The 21,951-nt window shown below is 46.7% G+C and overlaps 1 protein-coding gene across 9 annotated transcripts in view; it reads left to right on the top strand.

Moving 5' to 3' along the window:
* The window catches only part of LOC138480812 (actin-binding protein WASF3-like), a 1,100,082-nt gene that overhangs the window by 993,170 nt on the left and 84,961 nt on the right, over positions 1-21,951 (top strand). For all 9 annotated transcript variants that reach the window (XM_069612569.1, XM_069612567.1, XM_069612561.1 and 6 more), the window contains one exon: positions 6,239-6,502. In XM_069612569.1, the coding sequence (XP_069468670.1) occupies positions 6,239-6,502 (264 nt within the window). The remainder of the gene's footprint in view (positions 1-6,238; positions 6,503-21,951) is intronic.

The raw sequence follows: 21,951 nt of genomic DNA, 5'->3' as shown, positions 1-21,951 counted from the left end.
GCATTCAGAATTGACTTTAGACAAGTGAATGATAGATATTGAACCAAAATAGATCAATATAAACAGTAATCACTCACTGGGACCTACGGACAGTCCTCAAAGGCCTCCCGTTCTGGAGTAATGACGTGTTTATGACCCCGGCAGACTTTAATACATGTCCATAGTAGGCCCCAGGGTCCAGGCCCATTCGCAGATGGGGTAGAGAAGGGGAGCGAGAGGGGCACATTATCTTCTCCCCCCCCCCCCCACAGAACATGCGACTTCAGTCATTGTATGACTGAACTGGCTCAGATGTAATCTTGATGCCAACAGGGAAGACACTTTTAATCACGGTGCCCTTGGTGTTCTTATCCTTCTCATACACCTTAGCCTCAGAAAAGGCATTCCTACAGTCCACAGCCTCCCTTAATTAGGGTATCTTGGCACCGGGGAGTCTTGAACCAAATCGTCTACGTTCATTGGCAACTCTTAGGGTCCTCTCCCACACTGATTGCTTAACAATAGTCATTATCTGGTTTAGCTTTGTGACTATTTCCACCTATTGAGCACACCCTCTAGACATATAATGTTTCCACCAAATGCCTCACAGCTACGCTTCACCACCAACTCAGACAGGGGTACCTCACTTTCAGCAGGGTCTCCCACACCCACAAAACGAAGGTTGCACATCCATATTCTGAGCCGGCAAATCCATATGTTGAGCCGGTAGTTCTATGACATCAGCTTTCATTTCGTTGTATGTCTGCTATCTCATTGGCCAGGGCCTTCTGACCTCCTCTCCATCCCTCCCACTCTTCCCTTCAGGCCAGTTACCTTCTTGAGCACATCAGCCAATGTAATCTTCTCTTCTACTATACTTGTAGCCATAAACATATGAACTGCTGGACATTTCTCGACCATTTCTGTCTCAGGGATCAGGGATTTGATCTTAATCGGAGCGGAGCACTTCACAATCTCAAACGCACTGCTCAGAGCTTCTCATCTGTGTCGAATCAGTAGGCCATTGCAGAGCAGGCCTTCCTGCGTGTAGCTGCTGCCCTGACAGAAGGCATTCTAGAATCCATTTCAGATTTACATTTGTATTCAGAAGTTTCAGGATTGCTGATCGTGTGTTCAGCAAAAAGCCCAAAAGTTCTGCCCCCCAGTGTGATTCTTCTCTTCTGTCCTGGACTTAAAGTCACCTCCCGTATGTTAAGTTCTGCAGCCTTTGCAAAGTGCATCGCTCACCGTTTCTTGGCCTCTTGACGTTGACGGCTGTCACTAAAGGAACCATTAATTTTCCAAGGGTAAGTTTCACTCAGAGAGTATCTTCTCCAGTCATTTAGAACATAGGAAGGATATTTTTTAATATGCAGTGCGAATATTGTTTTATGTGTCTTGTACTGTATGACGTTGTTTACACTATAACAATATTGTAAACATTATGTTACTTATTATTGAATGAACATTTTGTAAATAAATTCTGGTTAGTTTCTGAGAGTTTGTTAAACAAAAAGGAGAACTAGGGTGAACCCAATGGTCAGTGTTGGGAGGGAAGGGAATGACATCTCAGTGACAAATCTTTAAATACAATATTTTCTAACAGCATGTTGAAGATAAAATATGAGTAGTCATACGTACCAAAAAGTAATATCCATGATTCAATCATGTGTTAGCAAGGAATAGACAATAATACATTCTTATTTAATCAATATCTTTGAAGTACAAGACATCTATAGTAGTATTACAATTGCATATTCAAAAATCCTTCAGATATGCTAAATGAGAGTTTATCAGGGACAATGTTACGTTTCTTTTCTTATATTTGATCTGGCATTGGAAAAAAAAGATTATGAAAAAATGTATAATCAATACAGGTTCAGTATACATTTTTGACTTTGAAAAAGCACTACATGGCGCGAAACACATGTCGATCTTGGATTTGCTTCTGTTATGGAAATACAGTTAAAATGACTGCCACACATTCTGACTGGATTACTCCAACAGGAACTACATGCAATCTTTTCCTCGTGTGCACCATAAGAGAGGATCTTGAAGTTATTTTTAACCATGGTACACCCAGTAGGCACTCCATCTGGATTCTGTTCCAAGCAAGTCTCAATGCCCATTTAGGGTACACATATAGCAATACCAGATTTTCACGACCTTGGCAGTAACCCTTAAATCCGGCGGTAGCGCTATTACCGCCGGATTTAAGGGTCCGCCGAATCAAGGCTGGGGGGAAATCCGCCGAAAATCCGCGCTATTACTGCCGGCGGGAAATCCGCCGGTGGTAAGAGCGCAAATTTTCCCCATTGAGCCCAATGGGGAATGGGGCATTCCCGAATGGGCTCAATGGGGAATGGGGACTTCCAAGCCCGCCCAACTCGTGATCCCGCGCTATTAGCGCCGGGGGCTATGGCGGTCGCGCTAATAGCCCCCACGCTAATAGCGTTAGCGTTACCGCCGAGGTCGTGATCAGGCCCTTGGTCTTGCATACTATTAGCACTGGGTCTTCTTTACTAACCACAATCTATTATCGCTTTGCTTTCATGGCTATAGTGTACCCTTATGCTATAGTGTCATACCTACGGTACAAGGTATCTGTACTACATTGGAGTTTTTCACTTTATTTGATGCACAACAACGTGCAATAAATGTGTTTTTGGTCTATGTTGGAGTATCAGTAAATCAATCTTCATGTTTTTTTTAGTACATTTGAGTGGTCTGTATGTTTCTTTGGATGTAATTGTTATCTTCCACCTAAATCATTGTTCTATTACTTGTTCATACGAGAAGGTTTTGAATGAATAGCCATATTGTTATGAACTTCTGGCAGCAGTCAATTGTGTATTCCTTATGCATTACTATTGCCCATTCTGCTGCAGGTCCACCCAGGCACCCAATCCTTCTGCTTAGTATTGTAATATTGAGGCACGGGGCCTATAGTGCACATTATTGCAATCTAGAACTCAACTGGTGGCAATAAATCCCCCAATCGCCATATATTGGGATGTTTCACTTTTTTAAAGGTTCCATTTATTCTGGTGCTTTAGAATGTGTAACCTGCATCATTTGCTTTGCTTTTGGAGAGTCAGCACATACGAAAAACAGATGATAGAATCTCTGGTCCTGGCATAAAATCTGCAAGATGGAGTTAATATACAGGCAGCCATTAAACGTATGATTTTATGACACACAGCAGCCATTGCTTGTTAAATGTTTTGCTTTCTACACCACATGTGTTTTCGTAGGTAGCGAGAACTATGTTAACCAGATCAATGAGGTAATGCAGTATGTTGTTTATGGCAGGTTTGCAAAGAGAAAACACTGATGTGTCGTGAATGCAGGTTTCTTTTTTCAATGTTGTTTCGGCCGTATTTAAGTTGGCGCCACCAAATAAATTAAATTCACCAGGCATTCATCTTGTATGGTTCTTAGATGTATTTTGGGGGTATGCCTTGTATTGCACTTAGATGTATTTTGGGGGTATGCCTTGTGTTGCACTTAGATGTATTTTGGGGGTAGGAATTGTGTTGCACTTAGATGTATTTTGGGTACAGGCATTGTGTTGCACTTGGATTCTGGGGGTGGGAATGTATTGCATTTGGAGGGATTTTGGGGGGGGTGGGCAATGTATTACACCTAGGTGGATTTTGGCGGTGGGCTATGTATTGCACCTGGATGGATTTTGGGGGTGAACAATTTATTGCACTTGGATGGATTTTGGGGTTGGGCTATGTATTGCACCTAGATGGAGTTTGTGGGTTGCAATGTATTGCACTTGGATGGATTTTGGAGGTGGGCTATGTGTTGCACATGAGATCGATTATTGGTGGTTGGCAATGTATCACAATGGAAGCATTTGTGAGGGTGGCCAATGTGATGAACAACATCATTAGAAAGGTGGCCATTGCTTCCGATCTTAGATGATTTATAAGTGTAGTCAGGGATTTTTGCCCTGCAAATACCCATTAGGGTAGCCACCATATTACAATTAGTAGACCTGTGCAGTCGGCCATTTTTCTGCACTTGGAATAATTCTGGGGGGGACCTGGGTGATGCTCTCAGAGCATTTTGTGAGGGTAGCTATTGTATTGCACAGAATGCAGCCTGTGTACCAAAGGATCTCTTGTGATAGCCATTGTACAGCACCTTGGAAGGGTTGTGCAGTTGACCAGAGTACTGCACTTAGTCAAGTCCATGAGAGTGACCATGTTATGGATTGCAGGGGATTGCAGAAAGTGTTCCACTACATGAAATGTAGGTGTTCGCAGAATGCTGCCTTGCAGTTAAGTGGGTTCTTGAATGTAGCCACTTAATTATAGCTGAAAGCATGCCGAATATATCCATATATATCCGAATACATTGCCGGTAAAATAGCTCAGCAGGTTCATCGTTCACTGCTGCGATCTGAGCGTGATCTGCAGGTTCCAATCCCGGCAAGGCCTACTCAGCCTTTCATCCTTTGCAGGTTGATAAATGAGTACCAATTTCGTTTGGGTGATTGTATGTAAATATGTGCTCTGTAAAGTGCTTTGGATTAAGGCGCTATATAAACACATAATTATCATTATCCACCAAATTTATAACACCAAATGTTTTAGAATTCTGCAGAATTTACCAATTCTAGGCTTTCATTTGATTATAACCAATGTATTTTTCCTCTTGCACTCCATGCTTTTGGAATTAGCCAAATGTGCGACCACACTCCTACAGGCATTTGCTTTCACCTACAACTCTAATGACACTTTGCACAAAACTTCTTCCATAAGAATGTAGCTACCATTCACTAAAACAATCCAAACTGTAGCTGCACACATAACTATCCTCTTACAGTGTAAATCTCTCCACGCATACACATACCAATCAGACATGGGTGTCTAGCAGGGACTCAGCCAAGCCCTCATAAACTTTAATAGCCATTATGCACACACGCATACTAGCACCTCCTTTTGCCTTCGGTCCCTCTGAGGGCTTTCAGCCTAACATCTGTTGCGTCCATACCCACAGTAAAAGGCGCAATACAAATGACAAAGGGCCTCATTCCAGGTTTGGAGCTAACCATGGAGTAATTAGCTCCATGGTTGCCTCCGAAACCGTCCCAATTCCGGCATGGTGAATGGAGTAATTACCGGTCCATTCCAGGGTTGGAGGGACCGGTAATTCCCCATTCACCTTTTGCCCTTCCCCATTCCCATTTCTGCCCCATAGGGCTCAGTGGGAATGGGGAAGGTGGTAATTACGGCACCGTAAATTACGGTACCGTAATTACCTCCGAAGTACCTTTGCGGGTCCCGTACTTAACTCCTGCTAAAAGCAGGAGGTAAGGAAGGACCCGCAAAGGGACCTCGGAATACAGAGGTAAGGGATTACCGGCATCGGCACCCTTACCGGTGCCGGTAATTCCTTACCTCCAGCCTCGGAATGACCCCCAAAATGTTTGGCATATGTTTGACATTCTGTACATTGATTCAAAAACCATCTCTGCCTGCAACAGAGCACTGGATGATATCTGTATCACTGACTTGAGTTTCCAGACGAGATTTCAGTGAGTAAAGGCAATGGGCCTCATTCCGAGTACGGCGCTAACCAATGGCGCTATTAACGCCTTGGTTGACGCCGTACCCGGACCGGCAGCGCCTTGGTGGATGGCGGAATTACCGCCCCATTCCAAGGTTGGCGGGGCGGTAATTCCCCATTCACCAAGGCTCTTCCCCATTCCCAAATGAGCCCCCATAGGGCTCAATGGGAATGGGGAAGATGCAAATAACGGTGACCGTTCATTACGGTCACCGTTATTGGCTTGGAGGCCCCTTTGCGCCCTCGACTTTAACACCTGCTCAAAGCAGGCGTTAAGGGCGAGGGCGCAAAGGGAACTCGGAGTATGGCGGTAAGGGATTACCGCCACCGGTCTCGTTACCGGTGGCCGCTATCCCTTACCGCCATACCCGGAATGAGGCCCAAATATCAATTATAAACCTCTAACCAGTGCAGCTGTTCTTTCCAGTCAGTTGTTTGATCAGAGAATGCCAAGCAGATTTTATGGACTCAACTCAGAATCATTTCCATGCCAACGAGAATCTGAAGGGACACATTAGTTGGGTGATGATACAACATGACTGAGACCCAACAACTATTCCATCAAACTTTTGTCCTTTGATGTTGTGTGTCTATGATGCTTGTCTGCTCAATTTGTTTTTGCATGTCAATTTTGCCCTTGGTTCTTAATACATTTGAATCTCTTTTTGTGCCACAGGTCCTACGCTTCCGATGTAGGTGATCACTCTTACCCTGCCAGCCCTAACCACATAGCACAGCAGGTGATAGCCCCTGTGCCACACATGTTACCAGAAAACAAAGAGATCATGCTTGTGGCCAATCAGCTGCAAGAGCATAGCTACCGGCCGTCATCTGCAGGAAGCCGACAGAACAGTCTTAACAGAGCTCTGCAGCCACACGTGCCACAGCCACCGGAGGCCATCTTGAACGGACCCAGACCTCAAATACTCAAAGACTATGGGTATGGAATTTAACTTTGGCTTATTTTACTTGATTGTACTGGATATAGTGAGATGGTGGACATCTCTGACTACAACAGGTGGGAGGAAATTCCAGTTATTCTTATACCAAACAATTTGGTGTGTCCTCTTATCACACAGGAAGTCCCATTATTTTTGCCTGACCTTGACAACAAAACATAAAGAGGCCGGAGTGGGACTTTGCCTGAATGGTAACTGAGATCCTGGCTTTCAAGCTCATGTGTTATGGGATCCAGGTTCTTAAAGCTCATCTAAATGTCAGTGAACATCCTGCACTCATTTGACCTGCTTGATGCTGTGCTGGATGAGCAGATAGACTAAGTATCCTCTAGTCCTAACCGGCATTGAGAAGCAACCCAGAGTATTCATCTCCAGCAAACTGAGGTGTTGCTATTGCGCCCTCACCTATTTACCAAAATCGTGTACAGGAAGTCCCTTCACTTTTGGCTGTTTTTGATAGTGCAACCTATTCGGGGTTCTAATTTCACTCTGGTAAATTGGTTTGGTATTTTAGGGGTCAAATATACGCAAGAATTTCATCTTTCCTAGTTTAATACTGTGAATCTTATTAGTTATAGCAACTGCTAATCTATACTGCACTAAAACAAAATATATAAAAACTGAAATTGTTATCCCTATTTTTCATGCATAAATTCAACATATATATTTCTGGATAAAATATGCTTTTAAGAAGGGCCATTTACTCGAGAAATAATTACATACATTTGCTTATCCCCATGGACGGGGTTCAACAAGATGCCTACCGGTCCTCAGGTGACTTCAATGGAGTATTTAGTGGGACTGGCTCCTAATTGGCAACAAGTATCCATGTCTCTAGTACTGTTTCCAGCCCATACCAATTTCAAGATCTAATACATGTCTAAGTTCTTGGACAGCTCAAGCCTATGACAAGCAATGGAGTTCTGCACATTCAGAGAGTTACCGTAATATACAGTACACACAGCACAGATAGAAAATCTAAATGCTGGTTATAGATTTAACAAGGCTGCTGTATGTGCCTCCCCTGTTCCTGCCAGTACGTGTGGATGCCGGTGAGTGTAATGTGATGTGTGGAATTTGGACTGTCCCTACCCCTGGTCTTCCACTAGTGACCTTTGGTGTTGGGCAGAGTCACCTGGGTGGTGGGCACTGGCAGCTCCTACTTGTACGTTGTTTGGAAAGGTCATCCAGTAAAGGGACTTACCTGAAGAGCATACCTGTGGCTCCAGATATCCTACACTACTATAAAATGGCAACTAGCTGGTCTTCTGGAAGCCAGCTGAGAGGTCCACTTGTGCAGTGGAGCAGCTATGGTGGAGGGAGCAGCCATCAGCGGTCCCACAGCTCCCCTCCCCCAGTGGAAATCCCAGCATCCTGTGAGGTTGTAAGAGAAAGGTGGGCATTTTATAATGTAGCGCCAACATGGCCATGGAAGGCCCAGGTAGTGCTGTGTGGCAGAACCCTAATCAAAGAACAAAGTGCTAACCCAGGGAAGCTCCAGGAAGAGGCCAGCTAAGGGCAGGCACAGGTGAGGCAATGCAGCACTTAAGACTGTGCTAAGGAGCTTAAAGTAGGCCTGTCAAAGAATCTACTGATTACAACAGGAACCCCTTTCATGGCAAATATTGGGCAGATCGGAATAGTGTTCTAGATCCCTTACGTTGCTCCTGCTGGGTACTGAAATAACCCTGCTGTGCCAAGGAAATTTTATATTTGAAGTAAATTAAGCCCTGTGCATGCAACTGGCTATTTTCCCATCCAGCGGTGCCCAAGGAAGGGCCCTCTGAATGTAACTGCTGCGTGTCAGGCCCATAGTCCGCGTTAAAAGAGATCTTACCTTCCTTAACGGACAGGCCTATCGGAGACCCGAGCAGTTTCACTGTTAGTGATTAAATGGTGACGCAATAAAACGATGGAGGTTATAAAGTTGACATCCCTTACAAACTCATGACCAGCATAAGCGTCATACCCACAAAAGAGCATTAGGAACGGTCAGCACACGGAACGCTTCTTAAGTGCCTGGCTGGGCATAACAAAATCATTCCCCCGCGTTTCCACTTGTTATGTTATGGGGAGCACCCAGCCGACATGCTGAGGGCACCCAGCAGACCGGGAAAGCGTTGCCCGGCAGCGGCACTGTCACTGTGGAGGACCTGGCAAGGCAGGCCCTCAGCCAGCTACGCAGCACCAGCATGGTGCTGCTGAATAACAACACAGGACACCATCTTCAGTTACTCTGAGACTGAAGAGCGGGAAGCGGCTCATTTCCTTTTATTGACAATAGTCACGTGGCTACTGCGACGAGCTCCTGGGAGATACCATGGAGACCCATTACACTCCTCCTTTTCCATAGGGAACAAACAAATGACAAACATTCGGGACCTCACAGCCACTTACATTGATGCTTTGACTGGCACACACTTACTGGGTTGACAGGGTTAGTAATACATTAGGGGATTCCTCACATTACTAAAGGACCCTTTATTAACCTGGGTGTGTGAGATCTAATACCACTGAAAACACCAATGAGAGCCCTGTCACCACTTAAAGCATATCAACACCTACGGATGTCCACAACTTTACATTACGCACTGACTGGGCCATTTAAAGCAAGTCCAGGTTTGCAGGCTCCCAGCCTTCATGGGAATGTCTATGGTGTTCATCTCACGCACTAGTGGAGTTTCAGGACACCAGTTATACTTTTCACCAATGAGAGTTCAGGACAGTCACACCACAGTTCAAGGGCTGGCAAAGCTGCACCTGGGGAGGCCCAGGGGCCACATCGGCCAAATCCACATTCCTTGGGGTCACCAGTGTAGGGTACTGTTGACAGGATGACAGGCCACTCTTTACACTTCTCTTCCCACCTGGGGCGGCTGGCAGGGAGACAATGGTGGCAGGGTGTCTGGGCGCCAGGCCTAGGAGGGTACACAAGCACTCACGAGAGCTGCAACCTTCCCTTCTCATTCTTCCCTTTTCCCTTTCCTTTCAATGTTCCGTGTCACTATAATGGGGCCCTGCCTCCAGGTCTTGCAAGCGGACAGTTTCCTTTGGGTGTATTCTCTGTTTCTCTTTACGTGACCAATCACCACCATTGGCCCGGGTATGTTACAGGAAAAAGAAAACAAAACCCCTTCTCTGTGATCTTTGCTCCGACGTGGAGCACATTGAGGGTCATCTTGCTCTTTTATTGTGCTTTTTTTGTTAGCATATCACCGCCATTGGCCTGGGTCTTAAATGGGTCACATGCTTTATTCGCATGGAGCATGTTCTTTCCAGGTAAACCGGGAGCCTTGGCTTTGAACCGCGGGCTCCATGCTGCACACTGCCCCTCACCTGCATAGGCTGAGTAGTGTGGGTTCCCCTTCGCTCATATCCCCTAACCCTGGTCCCCAACAGAAAAATGCAGTAATAAACAGACATAGATGCATGTTGGTGGAAAAAGTTTAAGGCCGTAGGCTTATTTTATTTCTACAAATATTTGTACCAATAATATCATGGCAAATAATAAATGACACCACTCGCTTTTGGGCCCATCGTGTCCGGATGTGTTGATGCCCCTCCTACGACATACTGTGACCGTGTACCGAAGGGAGTACTCGGTGTTCCTTTTCCATATTCTTTCCTCCCTAACCATTAGCTGGGTGGGTTGGGTGGCAAAACGTTCTTCTCTCCCCCTGATCCAGGTGTTGGGAGCCTACCCGTGCTAGGTGAGCTCCTTTCCTGAATGTGGTTCTCCTTCCTTCTCTGGGGTTTTTATACCCCTTTAGCCCATTGTTACTAGCTGGGGGGGGGCAGGACTTCCTCCTGACCCTGGTGCTAATTCTCGCACCTTACCTCTACGAGCCTGGTTGCCTGGGCTACGCTGCGGGTGGGGGCGCCGACTGGCTGCCCTGCCCTTTGTTGTTTGCGCCGTTCTGGTTCCCCCCACCCTTCGCCTATCCCCCCAGGCCCTCCATCGTGCCGCTCTTCGTGCTGCACGGGGCTGGGGCATAGGCTGAGTAGTGTGGGTTCCCCTTCGCTCATATCCCCTAACCCTGGTCCCCAACAGAAAAATGCAGTAATAAACAGACATAGATGCATGTTGGTGGAAAAAGTTTAAGGCCGTAGGCTTATTTTATTTCTACAAATATTTGTACCAATAATATCATGGCAAATAATAAATGACACCACTCGCTTTTGGGCCCATCATGTCCGGATGTGTTGATGCCCCTCCCACTTCTTGGCTGGTCTTATTTACCCGGGGCATCCGATCCTGGACACGTGCCGCCACACCTGAGTGGGTGAAGCCTCGGCCGCTCAGGCCCCCCCAAAAGAGCGTCCCTATTTGCAACCTCGTTCCGCTAATGCTCTAAAAATGTTATCCGTAAAAATGTGCATCCCTTTGTTGGACAAATGTATTCCATCCCGGTGGAACAGGTCGGGATTGTTCTGGGACAAACCATGCTTTATGAACTGTAGCCCCATGCTTTTGCAGTATTTTTCTACAGCTTTGTTGAGCTTTTTCCTTGCAACTTCGATTGCATGCCTCCTGTGCGCGCCGTACCAAATTCTGCGTGTGATAATCTCTGACATAAAAATTTCGGTTTTCCACCAGCAATGTGCTAGCGCCCTTAGGGACTCGCACATGTTGCGCAGCAGTTCCCCTTTATTTGTTTTGACTAGATCATTTCCGCCCAGGTGGATTACCAGGTACTCGGGTGGATCCCTGAAACCGATCAAATCCGACAACCGGTCGTGGATGTCCTCCCAATGCATCCCAGGAAGTCCCCACCAGGAAGTTATTGTTTTTTTTAAATGTAGACCCTCCCTGAAATCTTCGATCCACCTGCCTGCCCGGGAAACGAATGAATGGCCGACTATCCATGCCGACTTGTATGGGCTCGTATCTGCATGTGGGTGATAAGGAAGAAATCATATCAAATGTTCTCTTACATATCTTTTAAAGCATTGAGACCTCCATCCCCCTATCTTTTTCACTCCTTTCTCTCCCAAACCTCCTGCCCATGCTGATGTGGCTGCCCCAATTCTAAAGGAATGAGTACCAAATTCGGCCGCCTCCCATCCCGCTGTGGCTATGGTTTTCTTTAGCACTGCCTGGAATTGGTATCTGCTGAGGGCCCTGCCGTCCCTATGGATTAGCAGCTGGCCCCCTACATCGGGCTGTACCTTGATAAATTCTTGTGTTATGCACCTGGGGCAGTGCCCCCTATCCTTAATGCAATTCAGCTCTATTGTTCTGCCCTTCCCCATTTGGTCTGTCTTCGATTTCCTAAGTAGAATTGACATGCCCTTGGACCCCGCACAGATGTCCTCTCTTGCCAGGCCGTCCCCTACCACCGTGTTGCGTGCTACTAGTTCCCCGATCCTGAAAGCCCCGTAATATGCAGGCGAAAATGCTGCCCTGAACAGCTTTGTCTCATAACTATCGCTGCACGTGTTTTCCAACAACTGCAAGAGTTTTATCATTTTGCCAAAATTAAGGGGTCTCCTCCCGTCCGGCTTCTTTCCTTCCAATTTTGCCCAGCCCTTCATTGCATATTTTATCCTAGGGCTGCAAGTTGGGTCTGCCACCCCTGCCACCTTTGCTGTGTATGCGACGGCGGCTAAATGAGCTGCCGCCCAGCTTTTTCTTTTCCCTTGCGAAAATGCTTTTTCCAGGAATGCACACATTTGGGGGATTGTGATCTCCCCCACATTTTGTAAGCCAGTTTCTTTTAACACATTATTTACATTCCTCTTGTATTGCTTACCGGTCTTGTATGTTATGGCGTTCCTGGCCAATCTTTCTATCACCTGGCCTTGTACCTCCTCTTCTGAGTCAACCTGGTAGCTGACCGTTTTTTCCCCATTGCTTCTAACGGGGCCCATGCCTTTCGTGGCGTGGGCGTCTTTATCCTCTTTGCGTCCGGCCGTAGCCCCCGAAATTTGTCCCACTGGAAACGAGACAAGGCGTCAGCGACCACATTTGCTTCCCTGGCGATATGCCTCGCCCTTAGTGCCACGTTATTTTTCAGACGCTCCAAAGTAATTGCCCTCATCAATTCCAATACCAGCGGGCATGATGCGCTCTCATTGTTTACCACATGTACTACTGCCATATTGTCCGACCACACATTCAGTTCCTTGCTATTCAGCTCTGCCTCCCAAGCACATAGCGCTACCCAGATGGGGAACAGCTCCAATAATGTGATATTACTCGTCCAGGCTGCCTCCCGCCATGCATTTGGCCACCCCTCTGCGCACCAGTTTGTACCCAGGATTGCTCCAAAACCACACATTCAGTTCCTTGCTATTCAGCTCTGCCTCCCAAGCACATAGCGCTACCCAGATGGGGAACAGCTCCAATAATGTGATATTACTCGTCCAGGCTGCCTCCCGCCATGCATTTGGCCACCCCTCTGCGCACCAGTTTGTACCCAGGATTGCTCCAAAACCAAAACCCCCGGCTGCGTCTGTAAACAGTACCCTATTGCTTTCCTCGTTTAGTGGTGAGCGCCATATTATTGACCCGTTGAATGCTTTCAGGAATATACCCCATACTTCCAAATCTTTCTTGATACCTCCGCCAATTCTCACTCTGTGGTGACCCTCTTTTGCCCCTCTTGTTCGCTGTTCGATCCTTCTCTGAAATATCTTGCCTTGCGGTATAACCCGTCCAGCAAAGTTTAGTTTTCCTGCCAGTGATTGTAGCTCCTTAACCTTGGCTTTGTCTTTTCCCCTTAGGCTTTCAATTGTACTCAAAAGGTCTGTCACCTTTTCTTCAGGGATCCTGCACACTCCTATTTGTGAATCTATTTCTATACCCAGAAATTGTATTCTCTGAGTAGGGCCCATTGTCTTTTCTTTCGCCAGCGGAAAACCCCACTCCTCCATTAATGAAATTAATTTGTTTAAGGTTATCCTACATAGCTCGGAACCCTGCGGCCCCACAAACAAAAAATCGTCCAAGTAGTGGACCACTTGTGCCTCCTCTAGCTCTTTTGTGAGTGACCATTGTAAGAAAGAACTCACTTTCTCAAAATATGCACATGAGATAGCGCAACCCATTGGCAGGCATTTGTCAACATAATATTCACCCTCCCAGTGCATGCATAGCCACCTCTGGGATTCCCAGCTGACTGGTAATAAGCGAAAGGCTGATTTTATGTCTACCTTCGCCATCCATGCCCCTTTCCCTGCTTTCCTGACAATCTGCACTGCATCTTGAAAATCCGCATATGTCACTGATGCTGATTCTTGTGATATGCCATCGTTTACTGATGCCCCAGGGGGGTATGATAAGTGATGTATTAGCCTGTACTCGCCTGGTTCCTTTTTTGGGACCAGACCCAATGGTGAGCATATATATTCGTCAAATGGGGGGGCCCTGTATGGTCCTCCTATCCTTCCCAGTTCTACCTCTTTCCTGATCTTATGGCCCACCAACATTCTGTTTTCTAAGGCAGATTTCAGGTTTTTTGGGATATTCCGGGAACCCTGACCCTCAAAAGGTATTCTGAAGCCCTCCTGGAAGCCTCTCCTGATTGTCTTTGCGATTTCTGTGTCTGGGAACATCTGTAGCCACTTTTCCATCCTTTCAATTTTTACGGGTGTGGCCCCTTTTTCAATACTTTTTTCAGTTCCTTTTCTCCAGCGCTCTGTGTGTGCTAGATGATGTTCTGGTGCACTTTGCTGTATTATGCTCACCACTACAATTTTCACATCTGTGGCTAAACTTGCATTTCTTGCCCCAGCTGCATGGTACCCCGTTTTCAAAGTTTCTGCATTGTGCTGCCTCTGTCCTAGTCGGCCCATTGGTACTTCGCCCGCCCCCTTGCGCTGTTGGCAGTATATTGTTCTGCCAACTTCGCTGTGTGTTGTATTGCCTACTCTCTTGTTCTGTCATAGTTGTTCTCGTATCTTCTGTTCCCATATCTATAATCGTTTCTGGAATCGTACTGCCAATATTGCCTTCTTTGATAGCCCCCCGAACTGCTCTGCTCCCTAGTGTCCCATTTTTCTTTTAACACATTAAATATGTAAAGATTGAAATTCTCTTCGTCCCAACCTATGTCCGGGAAACAATCCATTTCCTTTCTAAATTCATGATCATATTCTTTCCATGCATCCCCCCCAAATGCTTTGTAAACTTTTAACACCCACTGTTGGTATGTTACTAGTGACAGCCCATCTTCTGGGTATTTCTGCAGGATAATGGTCGACATAATTTGGAAGGCCGCTGTCCAATTATCGAAATTCCTAGCTACCGGTGCCCTCTTCAGTAATCCTTTCTCATCTTCTTTCATATCCTCTAGTGCTACATTCTGGCCTCTCTTCTGTACGTCTAGCAATGAGAAGATATCTATAAATTCCTTCCTCCATATCTTCTCCTTCACTTTCTCATTAATGTACCAGGCCTGAGCCTTCATCGACCGTCCCTGTGCATCCTTCCCCACTGTTGCTCTGCCATATTTCGTCATTACTGTGGGAGGTTCTTGAACTGCTATGCTAGAGACCCCGGCCGGTGCCACCGGTATGCTGGGGAGTGCCCCTTGCGGGGTGGCCCCTGGTAGCCCCCCCTGTCCATTGCCCTGCGTGATGGGTACACCATTGCCTGAGCCTGAGTCATCAGTTCCCTGGCCACTCCCAGCCCCTTCTGCCCCAGACCTCTTCTGCTTATCCTTGCGTATTACCCCCTTCCATCTCACCCAAGCCTTTTGATGCTCTCTTTCTTCATCTTCGCTACTCTCCTCCTCTTCAGATGTAACTTCCGCCATTTGTTTGGCCCTGTGGTTTTTCCGTTTTTTCTCTTTCCCCTCTTGAGCTCTGGGCGACTTACCCTGAACCGTTATGCATTCTTTTAACATTTTTACAATTTTTTCCCCCATATTATTATCAATTTTTTCTTTACCTTTTTTGTTGGTCTTCTTTTGTTTTTTCTTGGGTTCCACTGGCTGTTCCTGCGGCCCCTCCGCCACTTCTCTTGCCCGTTTCTGGCCTTGCGGTATTATAGCCTCATCTTCGCTGCCGCAGGACTCCTCTAATAGCAAAGGCGACATTGCCATTTCCTTCTCCTCCTTCTGCATTAGCTCCAGCACCCATTGTGCTCCATATTCTTTTTCTGCTTTTTTAGCCCATTTGCTAAATTCCTGCGCTCTTCTTGCCCTGGCTTCAGCCATTTCTTCCTGTGCTTTTACTCCGGGATCTTCCTCTCTATGTGGGATGAGTATCAGTTCAGCGAAAATATCGTGCTCGAACCCCCAACCTCTCAGGTATAAGTCAGAACACTTACTGACTGTGCCACAAAGAATAATTATTTTTCAGAACACTTTCGGAATTTTGTAGTTGGAGGTTTGGCTTCTGCCGAAATATTACACTAAGTTAGGAAAAAAGTTGCAACGAAAAAAATGACACAGCTAGCGTGGGACCAGAACTCAGGTCTCCTGTACTGCTAGCTCGCAGACTTTTTGTCTGCGCCACCGGACTCTTACTGCCAGCACCCCTGATGCCGGCGCTTGATTTCGTGCACACGCGTCAGGGTAAGTTGACCGACGCTGCGCCTGACTTCCTCCCCTCTGGCGCCTGACTTCCTGCAGATGCGGGATTAGAGAACCGTAATTATTCAGAACGCGTACTGACTGTGCCGCGGAGACCGGCTTAGATCAATGTCCCTGGCGTCCAAAGGCAACACACGCATCCGTTGCACCACGGTATGTGCTTGCACCGAGCACAGGCCCCTGAGCACTGCTTATTATGATCGCAGTGCGTGATATTTATTTGTTGGACCCGGACTCACAGCTGGGCTCTGGTCCCGACTTCACTCCTCTGCCGTGGCTCCTCTTCTCGACGATACCTTCACGACGCGGCTCCGGCATCGCGCTGCTGCCCGCTTCTGGTCTTTTCCGACTTCACTCCTCTGCCATGGCTCCTCTTCCCGACGATACCGTCACGACGCGGCTCCGGCGTCGCGCTGCTGCCCGCTTCTGGTCTTCTTCTCGACCGGCGCAAACTCCCACTTCCAATCTTCACAGAGTTCGCTGCAGCGGGGGAGAAACAATGGAGACAACGGAATCCCGAAAAGCCCGTAGAGGCAAAACGACAAAACGTTCTTCTCTCCCCCTGATCCAGGTGTTGGGAGCCTACCCGTTCTAGGTGAGCTCCTTGCCTGAATGTGGTTCTCCTTCCTTCTCTGGTGTTTTTATACCCCTTTAGCCCATTGTTACTAGCTGGGGGGGCAGGACTTCCTCCTGATCCCCTGGTGCTAATTCTCACACCTTACCTCTACGAGCCTGGTTGCCTGGTTGCCTGGGCTACGCTGCGGGTGGAGGCGCCGATCGGCTGCCCCGCCCTTTGTTGTTCGCGCTGTTCTGGTTCCCCCCACCCTTCGCCTATCCCCCCAGGCCCTCCATCGTGCCGTTCTTCGTGCTGCACGGGGCCTGGGGCACTGTTCAGCGGATGCCGCCTCCTCTCTCCACAGGCCCGCCACACCAATCAAGGGCTCCTCTTCATTGCGACCGACACCGCCCAGGGAGCTTCTTCATGCGGCGGAGGCCGCCGGACGTTTCTTTTCTTGGGGTGGCTGCCATCCTTCTCCCTTAGCGTGGCACTGGCCCACACACCAGGGACACACGCAGCCACAAGAAAGTCACTGCGCTATGCACGGTTTTTTCTTTTTTTTTCTTGTCGCTAGCCTTCTTGACGTGCGGCCGGCGACGCACACACTGCCTGCGGGCCTCCGCACACACTGCCCGAGGTCCTCCTCACCTCGTGGCCAAGGATGTAGGGCATCTTCTTTCTTCTTGGAGAGGGGAGGCCCAGATCCAACTCCCCACCTCCACGGCAGATGCCGCCTCAGACCCCTCGCAGGGCCCAATGAGGAGAAGGCCGGGCAGCCACGGCTGTGGGCAGGCCCTTCCTCCTACTTCATGGCAAGCACGCCACTTTCAGTTCAGTTCAGGGGGCCCTCACTCCTCATCGCCAATGTTATGTCCTGGGGGCATCCAGACCAGGAAAACCAAGGCTGGGGGCACCCAGCCGACAGGCTGGGGTCACCCAGCAGACCAAGGGCTGCGGTCACACAGCGGACTTACAGGCAGGGATCACCCTGCAAATGTCGGGAGCAGCAAGTTAGCCCGTGAGCACATGGGTTCACACATGGCCTGGGGGCACTAAGGCCTGCATCAGCAGGTGACGCTGGCATTGCCCAGCATGGGCACCGGCTTCCTCATGAAGAGTTGCCCAGCAGGGGCTCTACGAACACGGCAAGCAGCCAAGCAGGACAGCGTTGCCCGGCAGCGGCACTGTCACGGTGGAGGGCCTGTCAGGCAGGCCCTCAGCCAGCTACGCAGCACCATCATGGTGCTGCTGAATAACAACACAGGCCACCATCTTCAGTTACTCTGAGACTGAAGAGCAGGAAGCCGCTCATGAGTTTTTATTGACAATAGTCACGTGGCAACTGCCACGAGCTCCTGGGAGATACCATGTTCCCAGGAGGGGGGACCCATTACACCGCTCTTTCACAGTTCCTGCTGCGAAGTGAACTGCCTGCTTTTATTGCATCCCATCTCATTTAATCTCGTTTTACCACACTTTTATTTTTACCCCAAACATGTAGATAGTAGGTCCTGAGGGAAGTTTCTCCATTAGTGACTAATCAACTATGATGACCTTGTTATTTGTCATTTGTCTTTTTTGGCTTATATTGAAACAATGAATTGTGCTTCACAAGTTAACTAAGACATCCACAACGTGCACATTTAAATGTGTTTAAATTTAATATTACGCTGAGTTGTATTGGTTATTGTATAAATACCAGCTTTCTCCACAAGTGAATTTTTGTTTGGGGTTTATATCCGCTAATTGGGCCATTAAATGCCCACTAGTGTGCTAATTTTAAGTGGTTTTCTTACAGGCAGTATAACACTCGCCGTGTAGTTAAAATGGTGACCTGTTAATATGGCATGAATAGAAATGCTTTTCAATTCAAGCATGATTTCTATTGGTGTGACAAGATGTTGAATAAAATCGTTATTGAAGCGACCACAGTGTGCTAAAAGGTGACATCATTTGCTGGACAGGATATTTATTGAGATAAGATATGAAATCTGATGTTTACTGAATTCATTGTTTTAAACATTGTCAAGGGTTTTGACCCATGTTGAATGATTAGACGGGGTAGATGTGGGGATGAGCTGTCCTCGACCATTATTCTATCCCAGAACAAAACTAAATCAATAGACTGGGTGGATGTGGGGATGAGCTGTCGCCGGCCATCATTCCATCCCAGAACCAGGAAAACCGCGCGGTTGTGCGCACACCAAAATGGTTGTCTAACCTGCCACCCACCAGTGCCAGCATGATGGACCGGAAGAGCCAGGTGTTGTCAAAGGAAAAAATAACAGTGTTGTTAGATCAAAAGCGCCTTAAAATCACCTTTGTTTTCCTGAATGCAAGCTCAAAGTGCCTATTTCAAACAGTGCAGGATATTCAAAAATCTTACTGAACACCAGCAGACATCTGGCAGAATGAAGTGTTGTGTGCATACAAAATCTAGGAAGATGAAGAGCCCAAAACAATGTTTATAACAAAACTGTCTGAGCTGGGGATGTCTACAGCTTAATTGAAATTGGATTTAAAACCACTAAAATCGAAATGTTTAAATTAAATGAGTGACCTACTTTTGAGTGTCACATAGTTTGCAACTGTTAAATGTCATAGTAACTTAGAATCAGCATTCTAGCTGCATGTGTAAAAATTGTAAGTTTGATTTAAACTGGGAACAAACAGGACATTTAGCTGAAGCTTGGCTTAAAGAAATTGAATTCTGCCTGACAACTACCCCCGACAGGAGTTGAACTGGCTCAACAACTCTTCCCAGGCCTGGCTGCATCCTGCTGCCCCCACCAAAAGGAGATCACACCTCTCTGATTGGGTTAGGGGAGGAGCACCTGGGGACTCCAGGAAGTTGAACAAAGCCCTGTCCTGGACTCAGGCAAATGTTATATTGGGGGGGTCGTAAAATGGCTTCCTCTTGGGAGAAACTGGGAGGGGCAGTGCCTCTGCTAGCAAGCTGAGCTTGGGGGAAGTGGACAAACCAGCAACTCCACCATGTGCTTTGGGGAAACCACACCCCTTTGGGCCAGAGCATAATTTTAAAAAAAGATGGATAATTCATAGTACGGACTTGTCAGAATTATATAAGTGATATCATTATTCTTGTGATTTTTCTGTGCACGTTTTAAGAGGTGTTAGGACCCTGTGGTGTATTCTGAGGGGTTGCTAGCGGAAAATAGGGTCTTACTCCAAATGTCTGCATTTTAAAAATCTGACACTTCATCAATTAATGTCCATACTCCTTGCGCACATTTGTGTAATTTTTGGTAAATGTCCGATATTGGTAAACTGACCAAAAAGCGCAAAATGTTGTCATTTCTGAATCCCAGCTCACAGGAACATGGTGCTTGAACAGAGACCTGTCTTAATTCATCTGTAATATGTACATGTAATGTCAACCACTTGTGTATCTGGGAAATATGTATTTGAATCAAATATAGATTTGTGGGCAAATTAACCAGGGGAGGATTCTCTGACCCATAAACAGACCTCATCATGATGACAATCCATTTCCTTCCCCCAATCATGGGAGAGGGGAGAATTGGGCCAATGACAAGTAGAGAGGGGCAGGCTCAGTTATGCCACGCACAGACCCACTTTCTAAACACATAAAAGCAGACAGTGCAGGACAGGTAGGGACATTCACTTTCCACTTTCTTGCGGAACGCTTTGCCGGGAGACTCCAGACTTCAAATCCATCAACCTCCAGAGACCAGAGATCCAGAGAGACCAGAGATCCAGAGAGACCAGAGATCCAGAGAGACCAGAACTGTGCAGTGCTGAGAGCAGAACCAGAACCAGACCGTGTGAAGAACCGCTAGCAGAAGTCCAGCCAATCCTGACCCGATCAGTGACGAAGCCATTCCTGTCCAAAAGATAGTGTGAGTACTCTAGGACTGTGCCAGACTAATCTCTTAGTTTAAAATAATCTAATTAAAACAATTTTAACCTATTTAGAACTACCTCATAGGAATCGAGTGTGTCATTCTGTCCTTTTTAAAGCTGAAAACTGTCACCTGTCATTTTGAACTTTTAAATTTCAAATCCGAAAAACTACCTTCACAAACTCGTCCATATCTCCGGAACCGTTTGTCCTAGGAGCGAAATTTAACTTGTATCTTAGAGCTAAGAATCTAGGCTTTCCAATGCACAGTTTGAGTCACATGTAAAAATCAGCAGCTCCTTGCTTTCCTTTGCTAAAATTCGTTTTAACCTGCTAGTTACTCATAGAGCATTGCTAAAGTGAGCCTGAACTAATATAAACTAGATATCACCCACCCTGAACCCCCTATAGGGAATTAAAAGCCTTTTTAGCATATTTGTCACTTAATTGCAACCACAATAAAGTATCTTGCCTGTGTTTCAAACTTCTACCTGTTTTCCTCTAAGCTTGCTGGGGGGGAACTGAATTTTGAATTATATTTGATTGCATTCCTGAGAACTGTATGCTCTCCTTTTCATCTCCTTGCATTGCATAGGGGGGGAGTGAATTGTTCAAGAAAAAGTGATCATATTATCTTTTGGTTGAAATCATATCAAGTTATTTTCTGTACTGTATTTCATTCATCATTGCGTTTCCTTGAACATATAAATCATTCTTTCCCACCTCATTCTTCTGTTCCTATTCATAAGTAACCAAGAACTGTGCTACTGTAGGATTACCTCTTGCTGATTACTGCTCATATTCACAAGTCTACTATCCATTATCAATGTATTTATATAAGTGTGATATATATATATATTGTTTAATTTTTCAAATAAACCTTTTAAATTTGCAAAAACAAGCCTACTTCTTGGCTCAGTGGGGTCAAGGGGGAATCTAAGAGAGGGGTGTTATACAAGGGTTCATCATCCAGATTATAACTTGCCATAAAAATACATAAATAAGGGCTTCCCTTGGGCATCCCAGACAAGGCACTGACTTAGTGGGATTGCTTGATTGGAGTCACTTACAGAGTGGGGGCTCGTAGCCGGGATATTCTGGATTAGAATTACCACTTGTGCAGCTTAATACAGTGTGCCAACTGACCGGATACACATATCCGGTTAGATCACCACGCTGTTTTACACTGTGAAAGCACTCCTCAAAGGAACGCTCTAAGGAAACGGTCTGTTTTGCGAAATAAAATACAAACTTCTGTAAGTCAGGAAGGAACTCAATTTCCAGAATGACGACACTGGTAGACATCAAAATAGCCAGAGAGCACTTCTTACATAAGCTATTTGTGAGAGGTGAATGGACTGAGCGGGCCAGGATGCGTGGTTGCAGGCAATCACAAAACAGGTCACTGCACCTGGGTTAGATATCTGAAGAGATCAGGGCCCCTTACAT

This window comes from Ambystoma mexicanum, chromosome 5p (genome assembly GCF_040938575.1).
Source record: "Ambystoma mexicanum isolate Mex_15411 chromosome 5p, UKY_AmexF1_1, whole genome shotgun sequence".
Taxonomy (NCBI): Eukaryota; Metazoa; Chordata; class Amphibia; order Caudata; family Ambystomatidae; genus Ambystoma; species Ambystoma mexicanum.
The sequence above is the reverse complement of the archived record's forward strand: the minus strand, read 5'-3'. Positions and strand labels throughout refer to the sequence as shown.